Source organism: Acipenser ruthenus, chromosome 42, assembly GCF_902713425.1.
Source record: "Acipenser ruthenus chromosome 42, fAciRut3.2 maternal haplotype, whole genome shotgun sequence".
Classification (NCBI taxonomy): Eukaryota; Metazoa; Chordata; class Actinopteri; order Acipenseriformes; family Acipenseridae; genus Acipenser; species Acipenser ruthenus.
The window spans coordinates 4,770,260-4,792,703 of record NC_081230.1 but is presented as its reverse complement, the minus strand read 5'-3'; the positions used below and the strand labels follow the sequence as shown (position 1 = coordinate 4,792,703).

The 22,444-nt window shown below is 39.3% G+C and overlaps 1 protein-coding gene across 5 annotated transcripts in view; it reads left to right on the top strand.

Annotated features, from left to right (window-relative positions):
• LOC117400929 (integrin alpha-7-like) overlaps nucleotides 1-22,444 on the top strand; it is a 161,045-nt gene that overhangs the window by 50,820 nt on the left and 87,781 nt on the right. For 3 of the 5 annotated variants that reach the window (XM_059011326.1, XM_059011328.1, XM_059011329.1), the window contains exons 4-5: nucleotides 15,867-16,122; nucleotides 20,248-20,379. In XM_059011326.1, coding sequence (XP_058867309.1) covers nucleotides 15,867-16,122; nucleotides 20,248-20,379 — 388 coding nt within the window. Of the gene's footprint in view, nucleotides 1-15,866; nucleotides 16,123-20,247; nucleotides 20,380-21,102; nucleotides 21,211-22,444 lie in introns of all 5 variants that reach the window. The other 2 variants (XM_059011330.1, XM_059011327.1) reach the window with 2 other exon arrangements.

Below are 22,444 nucleotides of genomic sequence, written 5' to 3'. Positions count from 1 at the left end.
TCTCTGTATTCATTCGTGTTTATTATTCTTTCTGCTCTGTATTCATTCATGTTTATTATTCTTTCCGCTCTCTGTATTCATTCGTGTTTATTATTCTTTCCGCTCTCTGTATTCATTCGTGTTTATTATTCTTTCTGCTCTGTATTCGTTCATGTTTATTATTCTTTCTGCTCTCTGTATTCATTCGTGTTTATTATTCTTTCTGCTCTCTGTATTCATTCGTGTTTATTATTCTTTCTGCTCTCTGTATTCGTTCGTGTTTATTATTCTTTGTGCTCTCTGTATTCATTCGTGTTTATTATTCTTTCCGCTCTCTGTATTCATTTGTGTTTATTATTCTTTCCGCTCTCTGTATTCATTCGTGTTTATTATCCTTTCTGCTCTGTATTCGTTCATGTTTATTATTCTTTCTGCTCTCTGTATTCGTTCATGTTTATTATTCTTTCTGCTCTGTATTCATTCGTGTTTATTATTCTTTCTCCTCTGTATTCATTCGTGTTTATTATTCTTTCTCCTCTGTATTCATTCGTGTTTATTATTCTTTCTGCTCTCTGTATTCATTTGTGTTTATTATTCTTTCTGCTCTCTGTATTCATTCGTGTTTATTATTCTTTCTGCTCTCTGTATTCATTCGTGTTTATTATTCTTTCTGCTCTCTGTATTCGTTCATGTTTATTATTCTTTCTGCTCTCTGTATTCGTTCCTGTTTATTATTCTTTCTGCTCTCTGTATTCATTCGTGTTTATTATTCTTTCTGCTCTCTATTCGTTCGTGTTTATTATTCTTTCTGCTCCGTATTCGTTCGTGTTTATTATTCTTTCTGCTCTCTGTATTCATTCGTGTTTATTATTCTTTCTGCTCTGTATTCATTTGTGTTTATTATTCTTTCTGCTCTGTATTCATTCGTGTTTATTATTCTTTCCGCTCTCTGTATTCCTTCGTGTTTATTATTCTTTCCGCTCTCTGTATTCATTCGTGTTTATTATTCTTTCTGCTCTCTGTATTCATTCGTGTTTATTATTCTTTCTGCTCTCTGTATTCATTCGTGTTTATTATTCTTTCTGCTCTCTCTATTCGTTCGTGTTTATTATTCTTTCTGCTCCGTATTCGTTCGTGTTTATTATTCTTTCTGCTCTCTGTATTCATTCGTGTTTATTATTCTTTCTCCTCTGTATTCATTCGTGTTTATTATTCTTTCTGCTCTCTGTATTCATTCGTGTTTATTATTCTTTCTGCTCTCTGTATTCATTCGTGTTTATTATTCTTTCTCCTCTGTATTCATTCGTGTTTATTATTCTTTCTCCTCTGTATTCATTCGTGTTTATTATTCTTTCTGCTCTCTGTATTCGTTCGTGTTTATTATTCTTTCTGCTCTCTGTATTCATTCGTGTTTATTATTCTTTCTGCTCTCTGTATTCATTCGTGTTTATTATTCTTTCTGCTCTGTATTCGTTCATGTTTATTATTCATTCTGCTCTCTGTATTCATTCGTGTTTATTATTCTTTCTCCTCTGTATTCATTCGTGTTTATTATTCTTTCTGCTCTCTGTATTCATTCGTGTTTATTATTCTTTCTGCTCTCTGTATTCATTCGTGTTTATTATTCTTTCTCCTCTGTATTCATTCGTGTTTATTATTCTTTCTGCTCTCTGTATTCATTCGTGTTTATTATTCTTTCTGCTCTCTGTATTCATTCGTGTTTATTATTCTTTCTCCTCTGTATTCATTCGTGTTTATTATTCTTTCTCCTCTGTATTCATTCGTGTTTATTATTCTTTCTGCTCTCTGTATTCGTTCGTGTTTATTATTCTTTCTGCTCTCTGTATTCATTCGTGTTTATTATTCTTTCTGCTCTGTATTCATTCGTGTTTATTATTCTTTCCGCTCTCTGTATTCATTCGTGTTCATTATTCTTTCTGCTCTCTGTATTCATTCGTATTTATTATTCTTTCCGCTCTCTGTATTCATTCGTGTTCATTATTCTTTCTGCTCTCTGTATTCATTCGTGTTTATTATTCTTTCTGCTCTCTGTATTCATTCGTGTTTATTATTCTTTCTCCTCTGTATTCATTCGTGTTTATTATTCTTTCCGCTCTCTGTATTCATTCGTGTTTATTATTCTTCCTGCTCTCTGTATTCATTCGTGTTCATTATTCTTTCTGCTCTCTGTATTCATTCGTGTTTATTATTCTTTCTGCTCTCTGTATTCATTCGCGTTTATTATTCTTTCTCCTCTGTATTCATTCGTGTTTATTATTCTTTCTGCTCTGTATTCATTCGTGTTTATTATTCTTTCTGCTCTCTGTATTCGTTCGTGTTTATTATTCTTTCTGCTCTCTGTATTCATTCGTGTTTATTATTCTTTCTGCTCTGTATTCATTCGTGTTTATTATTCTTTCCGCTCTCTGTATTCATTCGTGTTTATTATTCTTTCCGCTCTCTGTATTCATTCTTATTTATTATTCTTTCTGCTCTCTGTATTCATTCGTGTTTATTATTCTTTCCGCTCTCTGTATTCATTCGTGTTTATTATTCTTTCCGCTCTCGGTATTCATTCTTGTTTATTATTCTTTCTGCTCTCTGTATTCGTTCGTGTTTATTATTCTTTCTGCTCTCTGTATTCATTCTTGTTTATTATTCTTTCTGCTCTCTGTATTCATTCGTGTTTATTATTCTTTCCGCTCTCTGTATTCATTCTTGTTTATTATTCTTTCTGCTCTCTGTATTCATTCGTGTTTATTATTCTCTCTGCTCTCTGTATTCATTTGTGTTTATTATTCTTTCTGCTCTGTATTCATTCGTGTTTATTATTCTTTCCGCTCTCTGTATTCATTCGTGTTTATTATTCTTTCCGCTCTCTGTATTCATTCGTGTTTATTATTCTTTCTGCTCTGTATTCGTTCATGTTTATTATTCTTTCCGCTCTCTGTATTCATTTGTGTTTATTATTCTTTCCGCTCTCTGTATTCATTCGTGTTTATTATTCTTTCCGCTCTCTGTATTCATTCGTGTTTATTATTCTTTCCGCTCTCTGTATTCATTCGTGTTTATTATTCTTTCCGCTCTCTGTATTCATTCGTGTTTATTATTCTTTCTGCTCTGTATTCATTCGTGTTTATTATTCTTTCCGCTCTCTGTATTCATTCGTGTTTATTATTCTTTCCGCTCTCTGTATTCATTCGTGTTTATTATTCTTTCTGCTCTGTATTCGTTCATGTTTATTATTCTTTCTGCTCTCTGTATTCATTCGTGTTTATTATTCTTTCTGCTCTCTGTATTCATTCGTGTTTATTATTCTTTCCGCTCTCTGTATTCGTTCGTGTTTATTATTCTTTCCGCTCTCTGTATTCATTCGTGTTTATTATTCTTTCTGCTCTGTATTCATTCGTGTTTATTATTCTTTCCGCTCTCTGTATTCATTCGTGTTTATTATTCTTTCCGCTCTCTGTATTCATTCGTGTTTATTATTCTTTCTGCTCTGTATTCGTTCATGTTTATTATTCTTTCTGCTCTCTGTATTCATTCGTGTTTATTATTCTTTCCGCTCTCTGTATTCATTCGTGTTTATTATTCTTTCCGCTCTCTGTATTCATTCGTATTTATTATTCTTTCTGCTCTGTATTCATTCGTGTTTATTATTCTTTCCGCTCTCTGTATTCATTCGTGTTTATTATTCTTTCCGCTCTCTGTATTCATTCGTGTTTATTATTCTTTCTGCTCTGTATTCGTTCATGTTTATTATTCTTTCTGCTCTCTGTATTCATTCGTGTTTATTATTCTTTCTGCTCTCTGTATTCATTCGTGTTTATTATTCTTTCTGCTCTCTGTATTCGTTCGTGTTTATTATTCTTTGTGCTCTCTGTATTCATTCGTGTTTATTATTCTTTCCGCTCTCTGTATTCATTTGTGTTTATTATTCTTTCCGCTCTCTGTATTCATTCGTGTTTATTATCCTTTCTGCTCTGTATTCGTTCATGTTTATTATTCTTTCTGCTCTCTGTATTCGTTCATGTTTATTATTCTTTCTGCTCTGTATTCATTCGTGTTTATTATTCTTTCTCCTCTGTATTCATTCGTGTTTATTATTCTTTCTCCTCTGTATTCATTCGTGTTTATTATTCTTTCTGCTCTCTGTATTCATTCGTGTTTATTATTCTTTCTGCTCTCTGTATTCATTTGTGTTTATTATTCTTTCCGCTCTCTGTATTCATTCGTGTTTATTATTCTTTCTGCTCTGTATTCGTTCATGTTTATTATTCTTTCTGCTCTCTGTATTCGTTCGTGTTTATTATTCTTTCTGCTCTCTGTATTCATTCGTGTTTATTATTCTTTCTGCTCTCTCTATTCGTTCATGTTTATTATTCTTTCTGCTCTGTATTCATTCGTGTTTATTATTCTTTCTCCTCTGTATTCATTCGTGTTTATTATTCTTTCTCCTCTGTATTCATTCGTGTTTATTATTCTTTCTGCTCTCTGTATTCGTTCATGTTTATTATTCTTTCTGCTCTGTATTCATTCGTGTTTATTATTCTTTCTCCTCTGTATTCATTCGTGTTTATTATTCTTTCTCCTCTGTATTCATTCGTGTTTATTATTCTTTCTGCTCTCTGTATTCATTCGTGTTTATTATTCTTTCTGCTCTCTGTATTCGTTCATGTTTATTATTCTTTCTGCTCTGTATTCATTCGTGTTTATTATTCTTTCTCCTCTGTATTCATTCGTGTTTATTATTCTTTCTCCTCTGTATTCATTCGTGTTTATTATTCTTTCTGCTCTCTGTATTCATTCGTGTTTATTATTCTTTCTGCTCTCTGTATTCATTCGTGTTTATTATTCTTTCCGCTCTCTGTATTCGTTCATGTTTATTATTCTTTCTGCTCTCTGTATTCGTTCGTGTTTATTATTCTTTCCGCTCTCTGTATTCATTCGTGTTTATTATTCTTTCTGCTCTCTCTATTCGTTCGTGTTTATTATTCTTTCTGCTCCGTATTCGTTCGTGTTTATTATTCTTTCTGCTCTCTGTATTCATTCGTGTTTATTATTCTTTCTCCTCTGTATTCATTCGTGTTTATTATTCTTTCTGCTCTCTGTATTCATTCGTGTTTATTATTCTTTCTGCTCTCTGTATTCATTCGTGTTTATTATTCTTTCTGCTCTCTGTATTCATTCGTGTTTATTATTCTTTCTGCTCTGTATTCATTCGTGTTTATTATTCTTTCTGCTCTGTATTCATTCGTGTTTATTATTCTTTCTGCTCTGTATTCGTTCGTGTTTATTATTCTTTCTGCTCTCTGTATTCATTCGTGTTTATTATTCTTTCTGCTCTCTGTATTCATTCGTGTTTATTATTCTTTCTGCTCTGTTTTCATTCGTGTTTATTATTCTTTCCGCTCTCTGTATTCATTTGTGTTTATTATTCTTTCCGCTCTCTGTATTCATTCGTGTTTATTATTCTTTCTGCTCTCTGTATTCATTCGTGTTTATTATTCTTTCTGCTCTCTCTATTCATTCATGTTTATTATTCTTTCTGCTCTGTATTCGTTCGTGTTTATTATTCTTTCTGCTCTCTGTATTCATTCGTGTTTATTATTCTTTCTGCTCTGTATTCATTCGTGTTTATTATTCTTTCTGCTCTGTATTCATTCGTGTTTATTATTCTTTCTGCTCTGTATTCGTTCGTGTTTATTATTCTTTCTGCTCTCTGTATTCATTCGTGTTTATTATTCTTTCTGCTCTCTGTATTCATTCGTATTTATTATTCTTTCTGCTCTCTGTATTCGTTCGTGTTTATTATTCTTTCCGCTCTCTGTATTCATTCGTATTTATTATTCTTTCTGCTCTCTGTATTCGTTTGTGTTTATTATTCTTTCTGCTCTGTATTCATTCGTGTTTATTATTCTTTCTGCTCTCTGTATTCATTCGTGTTTATTATTCTTCCTGCTCTCTGTATTCATTTGTGTTTATTATTCTTTCTGCTCTCTGTATTCATTCGTGTTTATTATTCTTTCTGCTCTCTGTATTCATTCGTGTTTATTATTCTTTCTGCTCTGTATTCATTCGTGTTTATTATTCTTTCTGCTCTGTATTCATTCGTGTTTATTATTCTTTCTGCTCTGTATTCATTCGTGTTTATTATTCTTTCTGCTCTCTGTATTCATTCGTGTTTATTATTCTTTCTGCTCTCTGTATTCGTTCATGTTTATTATTCTTTCTGCTCTGTATTCATTCGTGTTTATTATTCTTTCTCCTCTGTATTCATTCGTGTTTATTATTCTTTCTCCTCTGTATTCATTCGTGTTTATTATTCTTTCTCCTCTGTATTCATTCGTGTTTATTATTCTTTCTGCTCTCTGTATTCGTTCATGTTTATTATTCTTTCTGCTCTGTATTCATTCGTGTTTATTATTCTTTCTCCTCTGTATTCATTCGTGTTTATTATTCTTTCTCCTCTGTATTCATTCGTGTTTATTATTCTTTCTGCTCTCTGTATTCATTCGTGTTTATTATTCTTTCTGCTCTCTGTATTCATTCGTGTTTATTATTCTTTCCGCTCTCTGTATTCGTTCATGTTTATTATTCTTTCTGCTCTCTGTATTCGTTCGTGTTTATTATTCTTTCCGCTCTCTGTATTCATTCGTGTTTATTATTCTTTCTGCTCTCTCTATTCGTTCGTGTTTATTATTCTTTCTGCTCCGTATTCGTTCGTGTTTATTATTCTTTCTGCTCTCTGTATTCATTCGTGTTTATTATTCTTTCTCCTCTGTATTCATTCGTGTTTATTATTCTTTCTGCTCTCTGTATTCATTCGTGTTTATTATTCTTTCTGCTCTCTGTATTCATTCGTGTTTATTATTCTTTCTGCTCTCTGTATTCATTCGTGTTTATTATTCTTTCTGCTCTGTATTCATTCGTGTTTATTATTCTTTCTGCTCTGTATTCATTCGTGTTTATTATTCTTTCTGCTCTGTATTCGTTCGTGTTTATTATTCTTTCTGCTCTCTGTATTCATTCGTGTTTATTATTCTTTCTGCTCTCTGTATTCATTCGTGTTTATTATTCTTTCTGCTCTCTGTTTTCATTCGTGTTTATTATTCTTTCCGCTCTCTGTATTCATTTGTGTTTATTATTCTTTCCGCTCTCTGTATTCATTCGTGTTTATTATTCTTTCTGCTCTCTGTATTCATTCGTGTTTATTATTCTTTCTGCTCTCTCTATTCATTCATGTTTATTATTCTTTCTGCTCTGTATTCGTTCGTGTTTATTATTCTTTCTGCTCTCTGTATTCATTCGTGTTTATTATTCTTTCTGCTCTGTATTCATTCGTGTTTATTATTCTTTCTGCTCTGTATTCATTCGTGTTTATTATTCTTTCTGCTCTGTATTCGTTCGTGTTTATTATTCTTTCTGCTCTCTGTATTCATTCGTGTTTATTATTCTTTCTGCTCTCTGTATTCATTCGTATTTATTATTCTTTCTGCTCTCTGTATTCGTTCGTGTTTATTATTCTTTCCGCTCTCTGTATTCATTCGTATTTATTATTCTTTCTGCTCTCTGTATTCGTTTGTGTTTATTATTCTTTCTGCTCTGTATTCATTCGTGTTTATTATTCTTTCTGCTCTCTGTATTCATTCGTGTTTATTATTCTTCCTGCTCTCTGTATTCATTTGTGTTTATTATTCTTTCTGCTCTCTGTATTCATTCGTGTTTATTATTCTTTCTGCTCTCTGTATTCATTCGTGTTTATTATTCTTTCTGCTCTGTATTCATTCGTGTTTATTATTCTTTCTGCTCTCTGTATTCATTCGTGTTTATTATTCTTCCTGCTCTCTGTATTCATTCGTGTTTATTATTCTTTCCGCTCTCTGTATTCATTCGTGTTTATTATTCTTTCCGCTCTCTGTATGCATTCGTGTTTATTATTCTTTCTGCTCTCTGTATTCATTCGTATTTATTATTCTTTCTGCTCTGTATTCATTCGTGTTTATTATTCTTTCTGCTCTCTGTATTCATTCGTATTTATTATTCTTTCCGCTCTCTGTATTCATTTGTGTTTATTATTCTTTCCGCTCTCTGTATTCATTCGTGTTTATTATTCTTTCTGCTCTCTGTATTCGTTCATGTTTATTATTCTTTCTGCTCTGTATTCATTCGTGTTTATTATTCTTTCTGCTCTCTGTATTCATTTGTGTTTATTATTCTTTCTGCTCTCTGTATTCGTTCGTGTTTATTATTCTTTCTGCTCTCTGTATTCGTTCATGTTTATTATTCTTTCTGCTCTGTATTCGTTCATGTTTATTATTCTTTCTGCTCTCTGTATTCATTCGTGTTTATTATTCTTTCTGCTCTCTGTATTCATTCGTGTTTATTATTCTTTCCGCTCTCTGTATTCATTCGTGTTTATTATTCTTTCCGCTCTCTGTATTCATTCGTGTTTATTATTCTTTCTGCTCTCTGTATTCATTCGTGTTTATTATTCTTTCTGCTCTCTGTATTCATTCGTGTTTATTATTCTTTCTGCTCTCTGTATTCATTCGTGTTTATTATTCTTTCTGCTCTCTGTATTCATTCGTGTTTATTATTCTTTCCGCTCTCTGTATTCATTCGTGTTTATTATTCTTTCCGCTCTCTGTATTCGTTCGTGTTTATTATTCTTTCTGCTCTCTGTATTCATTCGTGTTTATTATTCTTTCAGCTCTCTGTATTCATTCGTGTTTATTATTCTTTCCGCTCTCTGTATTCGTTCGTGTTTATTATTCTTTCCGCTCTCTGTATTCATTCGTGTTCATTATTCTTTCTGCTCTCTGTATTCATTCGTGTTTATTATTCTTTCTCCTCTGTATTCATTTGTGTTTATTATTCTTTCTGCTCTGTATTCATTCGTGTTTATTATTCTTTCTGCTCTCTGTATTCATTCGTGTTTATTATTCTTTCTGCTCTCTGTTTTCATTCGTGTTTATTATTCTTTCTGCTCTCTGTATTCATTCGTGTTTATTATTCTTTCCGCTCTCTGTATTCATTCGTGTTTATTATTCTTTCTGCTCTCTGTTTTCATTCGTGTTTATTATTCTTTCTGCTCTCTGTATTCATTCGTATTTATTATTCTTTCTGCTCTCTGTATTCGTTCGTGTTTATTATTCTTTCTGCTCTCTGTTTTCATTCGTGTTTATTATTCTTTCTGCTCTCTGTATTCATTCGTGTTTATTATTCTTTCTGCTCTCTGTATTCATTCGTGTTTATTATTCTTTCTCCTCTGTATTCATTCGTGTTTATTATTCTTTCCGCTCTCTGTATTCATTCGTGTTTATTATTCTTTCTGCTCTGTATTCATTCGTGTTTATTATTCTTTCCGCTCTCTGTATTCATTCGTGTTTATTATTCTTTCTGCTCTCTGTTTTCATTCGTGTTTATTATTCTTTCTGCTCTCTGTTTTCATTCGTGTTTATTATTCTTTCTGCTCTCTGTATTCATTCGTGTTTATTATTCTTTCTGCTCTCTGTATTCATTCGTGTTTATTATTCTTTCTGCTCTCTGTATTCATTCGTGTTTATTATTCTTTCCGCTCTCTGTATTCATTCGTGTTTATTATTCTTTCCGCTCTCTGTATTCATTCGTGTTTATTATTCTTTCTGCTCTCTGTATTCATTCGTGTTTATTATTCTTTCCGCTCTCTGTATTCATTCGTGTTTATTATTCTTTCTGCTCTCTGTTTTCATTCGTGTTTATTATTCTTTCTGCTCTCTGTTTTCATTCGTGTTTATTATTCTTTCTGCTCTGTATTCATTCGTGTTTATTATTCTTTCCGCTCTCTGTATTCATTCGTGTTTATTATTCTTTCTGCTCTCTGTTTTCATTCGTGTTTATTATTCTTTCTGCTCTCTGTTTTCATTCGTGTTTATTATTCTTTCTGCTCTCTGTTTTCATTCATGTTTATTATTCTTTCTGCTCTCTGTATTCGTTCGTGTTTATTATTCTTTCTGCTCTCTGTATTCATTCGTGTTTATTATTCTTTCTGCTCTCTCTATTCGTTCGTGTTTATTATTCTTTCTGCTCTCTGTATTCATTCGTGTTTATTATTCTTTCTTCTCTCCCCTTCTCTCTCTTCTGTTTATTTCAGCCTGCATGTTCACTGCACATTTCGTCACTTGATGACCTTCGACACCGCGAGCTAGCGCATGCGTATTTCAATCACCTTGTGTGAAAGGCGGATGTGTGGTTGAGTCAATGGGATCATTTTGAATTAAGTGCTATTTTTTTCGTGGAGACAATGGCATTGAGTAAACCCTCAACGAGTAATACATGAAAGTAAGAGGCTTGAAGCCAGGATGGGAGAAAGAGTTTGCTTTCACTGAAAACAGTGATAAACATCTGTGGCTCATCTGCAACAAATCGCTTACACACTAGTCGAGCAACCAACATCTATGAAACAAATCACAACACATTTTCATCTGAATATCCTCCTGGATGAGACTTGAGGAGAAACAAACCAGCCTCTTTAATTAAAGCATGCCTCAGCAGTCAGCAGATGTTCCTTTCTGTGTTCAGTAAAGAATCTGATGTAACGACACAGCGAGTTTTGTATTGCACGGAATATCGCCCGGACCAAACGTTCTTATTCAGATTCATGAATCTTTTTATAAAATTGGATTGGGCGCTAGACTAGATAATTCATGTTTAAAAGTTGTATTGCAGGTCTAAAATACATATTATATTTACGTATCTTACGTCTCGTCATGAGCAGGCACTGTAATCCCAGCGTGTGTCATCCACAAATTCTTAAAAGTACGGAGCAGGCATGAAAACCGAGCATTCAGATCTTCAAGGGAAGAGCTTGTCAAAAAGAATCCTTACAAACATGTGTCTTTTTATGTGGTGTTTTTGGTGAAATCAGGGCAATTGTATTTTACTGAATATATTTGATTTGAAGTACGTAATTGTGGCAGGGTTGACCGATGGTGTGGTGTAAAATGACAGACTCCAGTCCAGTTTTACAATTTAAGCGCTTGGTTTTCATTTCCCTTTGCCCCAAGCTACCAAGACACGCTCCAAACAAATAATAATAATAAATCAAATAAACAATAGGGAAGCCGGGATACACAACAATGTGTAACCCGACAAAATAACAAGAAACTGGGGTTGCAGTCCCAAAATAAACCAACAACAAAACAATAGTCCGTCTTCTTTGTGCAGTCCAAGCACGGGGAAAACACGGGGTAATAAAACTCAGCACTTCCGGGTTGTCGCTCCTCTAGCGTAATCCCGGAGCGTCCCGTTAGTGCTCTAAAGAGACAAGGAGTAGATGGGTTAACAGGACAGTCCAATCCACAAAACGTCCCGTCCTTTAATTCCCTCCCTCTGTTTCTCTATTAGTTAATTTTAGTTTCAGTTTCTCTTTGTCTCTCTCTCTCTCTCTCTCTCTCTCTCACACGCACTGTACCTTGTCAGAAGGAACAGAACCCCGGGCCACGCCACCTTTTGTACGCCCCGTCCCGTCCCCATTGGTCAGCGAGGGCAACCGCCGTCAGCCAATGCGTGATTGCCACTGCGCTTCCCGACCGGGTCTGCTCCTCCTCCCCAGTGCCCTCACCGGTCGGAAGGGAGATCTAAAACAAGAATTCACTCTCTCTTTGTCACATATCCCACCGCTCAGAGTGGAGCCGAAGGAACACTCGGCCAAACCTACCAACCCCATTACTACCCCCTCCCGGGAAAAATAATCCGCATTTTGGTGATCTTTCCCTGCACGATGTACCATACGATACATGTAAGGCTGCAATGCCAAATACCACCGAGTTATCCGGGCATTGCTATCCTTCATAGTGCTTAACCATCTGAGTAGGGCGTGGTCTGTGACTAGATCAAATGAATGTCCCAGTAAGTAATATCTGAGGGAGTGAGTCGCCCATTTAATGGCCAAGCACTCCTTCTCTACAACCGAGTAATTGCGCTCCCTAGGAAGCATTTTTTTGCTGATGTAAAGAATGGGGTGCTCCACCCCGTTAACCCTCTGGGACAAGACCGCCCCCAAACCAACCTCTGACGCGTCAGTATGGAGGAGGAATCTCTTGCTAAAGTCTGGTAATATTAGCGCAGGAGCCTGGCACAGTTTGCGCTTAATGGTCTCAAACGCTCCCTGACACTCTTCTGACCACTTGACTAAATTTGGCGCACTTTTCTTAGTGAGGTTCACCAGAGGATCGACCACGGTGGCGTACTCGGGGATAAAGCGGCGGTAATAACTGGCCAATCCTAACAGTGACCTCACCTGGGATTTAGTTTTGGGGACCGCCGCGTCCACCAAAGCCTGGACTTTGGTGGCTACGGGTTTCACCTGTCCGTTTCCCATGATAAATCCTAAGTACTGAGTTTCAGATTTCGCAAACGCACATTTTTTTAGGTTGGCTGTCAGCCGGGCAGCCCTCAGAGACTGAAGGACGGCTGTAAGTCGAATTACATGCTCTCTCCAGGTGGAGCTATATATCACCACATCGTCAATATAAGCTGCTGCATACTCACGATGGGGATGTAACACCTCGTCCATCAGTCTCTGAAAGGCGGCGGGCGAACCATGTAACCCAAACGGCATGGTTTTAAAATGGAACAGACCATCCGGAGTTGAAAATGCCGTTTTTTCACATGAATCGCGGGTTAAAGGGATCTGCCAATATCCCTTCGTCAGGTCCAAAGTTGAGATAAACCCGGCCGTCCCCAGTCGGTCAAGAAGTTTGTCGATCCGAGGCATGGGGTAGGCGTCGAACTTGGCGATAGCATTGACCTTTCGAAAATCGACACAGAAGCGATTAGTGCCGTCCTTCTTGGCCACTATAACAATAGGACTGCACCACTCGCTTCTGGAAGGCTCAATGACCCCAAGTTCAAGCATCGCCCTCACCTCGTTCTGGACGCCACTCCGCCGGCTTTCTGGGATCCGGTAGGGCCTCTCCCGAACAGTGACACCTGGCGGAGTAATAACAGCATATTTGGTAAGGTTAGTTCTGCCGGACACGTCAGAAAACACATCCCCAAATTTCCCAATCAACTTACGCAATTCTACTTGCTGATCTGGAAGTAACTGTTTCCCCATTGAAATCTGGCTGGGGCTAGGGGTCTCTATACAGGGTCCTAAGTCATCCTCCATCTCGCCTGGGGCTATGAATAAGACCTCCCTTGCCTTCCAGGGCTTTAACAAATTGACATGATAGATTTCTGTTTTATTTCGGCGATCGGGCTGTCTAATTTCATAATTCACTAATCCTATGGCCCGTATCACCTCATATTGCCCCTGCCATTTAGCACACAGTTTCGATTCCAATGATGGAAGAAGCAGCATTACTTTATCTCCTGGCTGAAAGGTTCGAATTCGTGCATTGGTATTGTAATGCCGCTGTTGCCGATGTTGAGCCGATCTGAGATTGTCCTGAGCCAGTCGACCAATTGAATCAAGGCGATCACGCAGTAGGAGCACATGCTGCACTACATTTTTAGAGGAGCCCTTGTGTTCTTCCCAACCTTCTCTCAACAGGTCGAGGATGCCCCGTGGCTGCCGGCCATATAATAGCTCGAAGGGGGGAAATCCCGTTGAGCTCTGAGGCACCTCTCTCACTGCGAAGAGTAGGTAAGGAAGAAGGGTAGCCCAATGTTTCTGCTCCTGACTCACAAACCGTTTCAACATTTGCTTCAATGTTTGGTTAAAACGTTCCACCAGCCCATCCGTTTGGGGATGATAAACGGATGTCCTAATGGGACGTATTTTTAGAATTTTGTACACCTGCTGTAGCGTTTTCGACAAGAAGTTTGTTCCATGATCAGTCAATATTTCTTTTGGGATCCCTACCCTAGCCATAATCTGACTTAACTCTTTCGCAATTGCAGTGGCACTAGTGGACCGCAACGGAACTGCTTCCGGGTACCGCGTTGCATAATCCACCATCACTAATATGTGCGTGTACCCGGAATCAGAAGGCAGCACTGGCCCAACTATGTCCATTGCAACGCGTTCAAAGGGAGTGGAGATAATAGGCAGTGGGACCAAAGGGGCGGGGCGCACTCGACCTGGTGCTACTCTCTGACATTCTGGGCAGCTAGCTACATATTGCGCCACTTCGGTGTAGAGCCCTGCCCAGTGGAGGGAAGGGGGCAGTCCAGCAGGGTGGTTCGGGCGGACACCAGGGAGTCCTCGTAGTTTTCGGCTAACGCCACGGCCTGTTCCAGCATCGTGGGGTTATGCCGGCGTACCCATGCCTGCGTCTCAGCCCCGACCACATGGCAGAATTGTTCCATCACAATGGCCTCCCCCATCTGAATCCCGGTTTTCTGACTGGGGTTCAGCCATTGCGCCATGTGGTCGCATAATTGCTGGGCTACCACCCTGGGCCGGGTGTTGGGGGGTCGCCGGAACTCCCAGAATCGGACCCGATGAGTCTCCCCCGTGATATTGAGACGGCGGAGGATAGCCTGCTTAACCAGGTCATACTGGGCAGCATCGTCGTCAGTCATGGCCTGGTACGCTGCTTGTGCTTCCCCGATCAAGCAGGGACCAAGTTGGCTCGCCCAGTACTCCCGGGGCCATGCTGCGGTGGTAGCCAACCGTTCAAAGGCTGCCAGGTAGGCCTCCGGGTCATCCTCCACCGTCATTTTCTGGGCCCGGGCCTTCGGGGCAACCAGCACGGGCCCCGTTGCCGCCGACGTCATCCCCATCCCGACCCTCTCGATAAGAGCCGTGTACCGCTCCTCCCTCCTCCGTTCCTCAGCCTCCCTCCGGCTGTCCAACGCCTCCAGGATCGCCGACAAAGTGGTTGGGTCCATCCCACGATGACACCACGTGTGGCAGGGTTGACCGATGGTGTGGTGTAAAATGACAGACTCCAGTCCAGTTTTACAATTTAAGCGCTTGGTTTTTATTTCCCTTTGCCCCAAGCTACCAAAACACGCTCCAAACAAATAATAATAATAAATCAAATAAACAATAGGGAAGCCGGGATACACAACAATGTGTAACCCGACAAAATAACAAGGGGGTTGCAGTCCCAAAATAAACCAACAACAAAACAATAGTCCGTCTTCTTTGTGCAGTCCAAGCACGGGGAAAACACAGGGTAATAAAACTCAGCACTTCTGGGTTGTCGCTCCTCTAGCGTAATCCTGGAGCGTCCCGTTAGTGCTCTAAAGAGACAAGGAGTAGATGGGTTAACAGGACAGTCCAATCCACAAAACGTCCTTTAATTCCCTCCCTCTGTTTCTCTATTAGTTCATTTTAGTTTCAGTTTCTCTCTCTCTCTCTCTCTCTCTCTCTCTCTCTCTCTCTCTCTCTCTCTCTCTCTCTCTCTCTCACACGCACTGTACCTTGTCAGAAGGAACAGAACCCCGGGCCACGCCCCCTTTTGTACGCCCCGTCCCGTCCCCATTGGTCAGCGAGGGCAACCGCCGTCAGCCAATGCGTGATTGCCACTGCGCTTCCCGACCGGGTCTGTGACGTTGCGCACCGCGGCTCTGCCTGCTCCTCCTCCCCAGTGCCCTCACCGGTCGGAAGGGAGATCTAAAACAAGAATTCACTCTCTCTTTGTCACAGTAATACATACAGTATAACCAGAAATACAGTCAGGACCACTCAGGAGATGTAAAAATATCCCGAATAAGCGGCTGTCCCAAAATTAAATGAGAGGCAGTGGAGACAAGCTTAGTCACACTTATATTTATAATTTACATCATGTGAAAGACAGAAGTATTTTTACTTTTTTAAATTTCTAAATGAAAAGAAAATAAATCACATTATGAACACATGTTAAAACGTGTCTCGTAGGGTCAGGAAGTTTGGCCACCCCTGTAATAGATCCATCTTTTTAAACTGTATTTCTGTTCCTCGCCGGCAGGCATGTGCTCACCTGTACGAGCTCCGGCAACGTTTCCGACAGCCCTCAGAGACACGTGACCCGATTGGCCGATGCTACGTGCTGAGCGAGGACCTGACGGTGCGTGATGACCTTGATGGAGGCGAGTGGAAGTTCTGTGAGGGGAGGCCGCAGGGACACGAGCAGTTTGGCTTCTGCCAGCAGGGCATGGCTGCAGGCTTCACACCCGACAACAGCTATATCCTCTTTGGAGCCCCTGGTACCTACCACTGGAAAGGTGAGCCAGGAACAGAACTTTCTGCAGGGGTTTGGAACCACACTTAGAGTTCCATAGACAGTCCCTGTCTTCCAAGAATAACTTCACATAGTCTTGTTTACTTACTGGGCACACAATCTCTCCCACAGGCGGTGCCCCTGTGTGTGAGGTATAAATGAGGGTTGAATTTTATGAGTTTATTTTTAGAGGTGCCCAAAATAATATACAGCAGAGCCTGTCGTATCTGATTGAATTCATTCCAGGGGTCCATCATTATACTACATTGTAGTTTCTTTATTATTGTTGGGGCTTTATAAATTATACTGGCGATTCATATGATTATTTGTAATATTTTTGAAATATCCTTACATGAGATTACACTTTAATAGCTTACCTTTATTGTGACACCAAAAATGTCCTTGTCCGACTCGGGAAATGGAAGAAATCCTTCAAAGTGCACATGGCGTAGCGACTAAAGGTTGGGTGTGGGCCTAGTAAGATAAGAGGCTGTGGCAGTGTGGCCAGGGGGTTGCACGTAGACTTGTTGTTTTTAGACATGTTGTTGTTTTTTTGTCTGCTGCAAACCAGCTTTTATTGAAAAGACAGTTTTTGTGTTTTATACTGAGCCCTGGTAATGTGCCTTCATAGTGAAGCTTGCATTACTGACAGTTCTTTAATGTTTAGTGTTTAAAGTCCTTTGTGTCGTTATTTATATTTATTTTTTGTTTATTTATTTGCATAGTTACCACGTGCAATAAAACTATTTAATTTAGTTGTTTTTTTGGTATACAATAGAGAGGGCACTTACTGCAATATGAGGAAAAGAAAGGGTTTATTAACAAAATGTTCATGTGGAAATAATTCCATCAGTAACACGTAATTTGTGTTGTTTTTCTTCTTTATTTTCCGTGTAATCCTCAATTGTTGCTGCTGACGAGGGACTAGCAATGTCAGGTACATCAGTGTGTCTAAAACAACAAACTACTGCATATATACTGCACAAAGAACATCTCTGAAAATGATTGCAAAACAAAGCCCTGGAATACAGCATTCCAAACATGTCCATGTCCGGGCTAAAGTAATCCAACCGTTTATTTTGCACTGTAAGTGCGTGTTGACTAAAGAGAAATCATCTAAAAAACTACAAATAACAACAAATAAACAGTCTTACAAAGCAAACTGGCTTTGGGGTCGACAAAAAACAATGTTGTCAGCTTTTGCCACAGCAATTCATGTTTTCTTGTGTTCTTTTACTCAACATGGTTAAACTGGGCCGTTTATGAAAGGTGACAGTATGTAAAAAGTGAAACTGAATAGTATCTTCAAGTAAATCCATTCTGTCCTGTTAAGATCTGAATTTACTGTTTTAGACCCATAATAAAATGTGCATTGATCAGTTTCCATCTGTAGCGTTCAGTGGGTAGCAGCGTGTGTAAATGACACATGCCGGAGGTCCCTCAGCTAACACAGGGGATTGTATCTTAGATCCGATATGGTTCTGCTGTATCTATGACCTTTTTGAGAAACTTATTTTTGCAGATTGAAAAATCATGGAGCCCTTAATTGTGTAACAGGCTTTGCTACCTGTGATAACTTCAACTTGTGATCATCTGCATTAAGCACCAGCAGATGGAGTGGGTGGAAATCTGAGTGCAAGGTGGATGTCGTTCATTTGTAACGGCCCATCTCATCTGTGAAATCTCTAATAAGTACCTTAGGAGCTCATGTTCTACCTTCTTTAGCAAATCAGAAGTGTAATAATCTTGAGTCTGCTCAAAACAAATACATCCCTCTAAAGGGTCAGTGATTTATTACAGTATTTTGTGCACCCCTTAAAATAAACCATACAAATCTTAAAGACTTGATCGCTTGGTTTAAGAGACATGGAATGCAGGTTTACATTGTTCTTTAATGGGTAGACAGATTATTTAGTGCTTTTTATTAGTTTTAATGTCCAGTACTAGTCTAATATTGCTTAAAGCCCCACTGCTGGTGAGGTGCGGAATTGAACATCTCCTTGTCTAAAGCACTGAGTGAGTGGGGCCTAGGCTTTTAGGCTGTGCTGTGCACGACCTCACTGTACAATACTGCTGCATATCTGAGAATGTCTAATGAGTGCCTGTGTGAGAGAGGATTTCCAGATATATGGAAAAATGTAAGCTTGGCATGCAGATGGACAAATGCATGGACAGTGTGTTTAAGAATGCTGTGTGTGTGTCAGTGTGTTTGAGAATGCTGTGTGTGTGTGTCAGTGTGTTTGAGAATGCTGTGTGTGTGTCAGTGTGTTTGAGAATACTGTGTGTTTGTGTCAGTGTGTTTGAGAATGCTGTGTGTGTGTCAGTGTGTTTGAGAATGCGGGGTGTGTGTGTCAGTGTGTTTGAGAATGCTGTGTGTGTGTCAGTGTGTGTTGCTTGAGAATGCGGTGTGTGTCAGTGTATTTGAGAATGCTGTGTGTGTGTCAGTGTGTGTTGTTTGAGAATGCGGTGTGTGTGTGTCAGTGTGTTTGAGAATACTGTGTGTGTGTCAGTGTGTTTGAGAATACTGTGTGTGTGTCAGTGTGTTTGAGAATGTTGTGTGTGTGTCAGTGTGTTTGAGAATACTGTGTGTGTCAGTGTATTTGAGAATGCTGTGTGTGTGTCAGTGTGTGTTGTTTGAGAATGCGGTGTGTGTGTGTCAGTGTGTTTGAGAATGTGGTGTGTGTGTGTCAGTGTGTTTGAGAATGTTGTGTGTGTGTCAGTGTGTTTGAGAATGCTGTGTGTGTGTGTCAGTGTGTTTGAGAATGCTGTGTGTGTGTCAGTGTGTTTGAGAATACTGTGTGTTTGTGTCAGTGTGTTTGAGAATGCTGTGTGTGTGTCAGTGTGTTTGAGAATGCGGGGTGTGTGTGTCAGTGTGTTTGAGAATGCTGTGTGTGTGTCAGTGTGTGTTGCTTGAGAATGCGGTGTGTGTCAGTGTATTTGAGAATGCTGTGTGTGTGTCAGTGTGTGTTGTTTGAGAATGCGGTGTGTGTGTGTCAGTGTGTTTGAGAATACTGTGTGTGTGTCAGTGTGTTTGAGAATACTGTGTGTGTGTCAGTGTGTTTGAGAATGTTGTGTGTGTGTCAGTGTGTTTGAGAATACTGTGTGTGTCAGTGTATTTGAGAATGCTGTGTGTGTGTCAGTGTGTGTTGTTTGAGAATGCGGTGTGTGTGTGTCAGTGTGTTTGAGAATGTGGTGTGTGTGTGTCAGTGTGTTTGAGAATGTTGTGTGTGTGTCAGTGTGTTTGAGAATGCTGTGTGTGTGTCAGTGTGTGTTTGAGAATGCAGTGTGTGTGTCAGTGTGTGTTTGAGAATGCGGTGTGTGTGTTAGTGTGTTTGAGAATGTGGTGTGTGTCAGTGTGTGTTGTTTGAGAATGCGGTGTGTGTGTGTCAGTGTGTTTGAGAATGTGGTGTGTGTGTGTCAGTGTGTTTGAGTGCTCTGTGTGTGTCAGTGTGTTTGAGAATGCTGTGTGTGTGTCAGTGTGTGTTTGAGAATGCAGTGTGTGTGTCAGTATGTGTTTGAGAATGTGGTGTGTGTGTTAGTGTGTTTGAGAATGTGGTGTGTGTGTTAGTGTGTGTTTGAGAATGCTGTGTGTGTGTCAGTGTGTGTTTGAGAATGCAGTGTGTGTGTCAGTGTGTGTTTGAGAATGTGGTGTGTGTGTTAGTGTGTTTGAGAATGCGGTGTGTGTGTCAGTGTGTGTTTGAGAATGCGGTGTGTGTGTCAGTGTGTTTGAGAATGCGGTGTGTGTGTCAGTGTGTGTTTGAGAATGCGGTGTGTGTGTCAGTGTGTTTGAGAATGTGGTGTGTGTGTCAGTGTGTGTTTGAGAATGCAGTGTGTGTGTCAGTGTGTGTTTGAGAATGTGGTGTGTGTGTTAGTGTGTTTGAGAATGCGGTGTGTGTGTCAGTGTGTTTGAAAATGCTGTATGTCTGTCAGTGTGTGTTGTTTGAGAATGCAGTGTGTGTGTGTGTGTCAGTGTGTTTGAGAATGCTGTGAGTGTGTCAGTGTGTTTGAGAATGCTGTGTGTGTGTGTCTCAGTGTGTTTGAGAATGCTGTGTGTGTGTGTGTGCGTGTGTGTGTGTGTGTGTGTGTGTGCGTGTTGTTTGCTGTGTCTCTTGACCTCACTCTGTTCCAGGAGAGCTACGTCTTCAGCTTGTGAATCTGACCGGGCTGGACCGTGGTGTCTTTGACGATGGACCCTATGAGGTAGCAGATGAGAAGCTTCAGGATTCAAGACTGATCCCTTTACAATATAACAGCTACCTGGGTAAGCCCCCCCTCCCACGCCCACACCAGCCACGGGCACTAGGGGTAGGGGGGGCAAGGGAGAGGGAGTGGTGCTGAGAATTGTTCCATGGATCCAATTACAGGGTTTAAGATACAAGTATGCAAAACTACAGACAATAGAGATTAATCACTGCACAGTTATTTGGAGAGTGTTAAAGCTAATTAGAGGTAGGACATGGGTTTTAAAAAGCTTACGCAACTTGTTAGCTTTTGTACCATTTTCACTCAAGAAGTGAAACAGGGGGAGGCTGCTGTTGGAATAATTCACCGAGGTATCCTTCAGGTTTCTTGGTTTCCAGTTCTTGTCTTGTCTTTGTTTTCTACCCATCCCTGAAAATGGAGGATGTGATTAAAAACAGAAACAAGAATTGAAAACATATTTATTCTACCTTTTAAGTGGTTGTAGCTAACAGAATACTTCCATAACCCTGGAAAGCTACTATCACTAAAATAGCCCACCTCTAATCCCCAGAGAAGTGATATTAAAGTTAAAGTAGGAAACCCCTTTTATGTAGTTTTGTGTGCTTGCAGATACCTCAAACCCACCATGAAATGGGACAGTTCTTGGCATTACGAGGTACTGAAGGGTGGTCCGAGTACCCCACCCTTCTTCTCACCTAATGAAATAAACCCCGGGCCAGGTCTTTCTTACCCCCTCTCTCTCTCTCCCTCTCTCACACCCTGTATGCCTATGTGGGCTCAGGGCTCTTATTCATGGCCAGCCCTGTGGAGGATGCCCTCGTTTACAGAACCCTGGACCCATCTGATCGCGGCACAAGCTTTGAGGATGTAGCCCAGAATAGCTACTTAGGTTTGTTGGAGGTTATTAGTCAGACCCCCAGACCCCCTTACCCCCTCCTCTGCCCCTTTGTCGCTGTGTCTGTCTAAAGTAGACACTCTTAAACCTCCACAAAAGCAGGGCTTTGTTCTAACCAGGACCTACAATATAGTTTCAGTTGTTCTATTGTAGTTTGATTACACAGACATTGTCCCCATTAACCGAGAATTATTTCCAGAACCCCCTGCTGTGTTCACAAGAAACTCATTTACCTTTTCTGTATCTCGGGTTGTCCATATCACAGTTCGTTTTTTTAAATATTCCCGATAGTTTAGAGTTTGTTTCTTCTTCACACATCATAGGGAATTCCTTATTTTGAATGGGTATTTTGGGAGCAGAAAAGCAGCGCTGTTGAAGGAGGGAGCGTGATCTGGATATAATGCTATAGTTTTTGCTCCTTAGTAAATGTTCAGCTTGCCCAGTTGATTTATGACTCATGATGTATGATTAAAAGAGTCGGCAGTATGTTTAAAAATATAACGCTGCGATACAGACAACACGGGACACAGCAAAGGTAACACTGTGTTCCTTACAAACGCAGGGTGCTCCGAAGCACTTTAAAAGAAAAGTTAATACTTCCTTACAGGGCATCTCTATGGTTATAAGAGATCTTGTGTGAAATGATTAGAGTCATAATAAGAAACACCCAAAACACAACATATTAAAGAAATCACGAAATAGAAGATTGTACTCAGCAACTACGATTCAACACAAACACGTTGTCTTCACAGACTGACATCACTACACAAGACACAATATCACTGTGACAAATCCTAAACACAAACACGATGTCTTCACAGACTGACATCACTACACAAGACACAATGTCATTGTGACAAATCCTAAACACAAACACGTTGTCTTCACAGACTGACATCACTACACAAGACATAATGTCATTGTGACAAATCCTAAACACAAACACGTTGTCTTCACAGACTGACATCACTACACAAGACATAATGTCATTGTGACAAATCCTAAACACAAACACGTTGTCTTCACAGACTGACATCACTACACAAGACATAATGTCATTGTGACAAATCCTAAACACAAACACGTTGTCTTCACAGACTGACATCACTACACAAGACACAATGTCATTGTGACAAATCCTAAACACAAACACGATGTCTTCACAGACTGACATCACTACACAAGACATAATGTCATTGTGACAAATCCTAAACACAAACACGTTGTC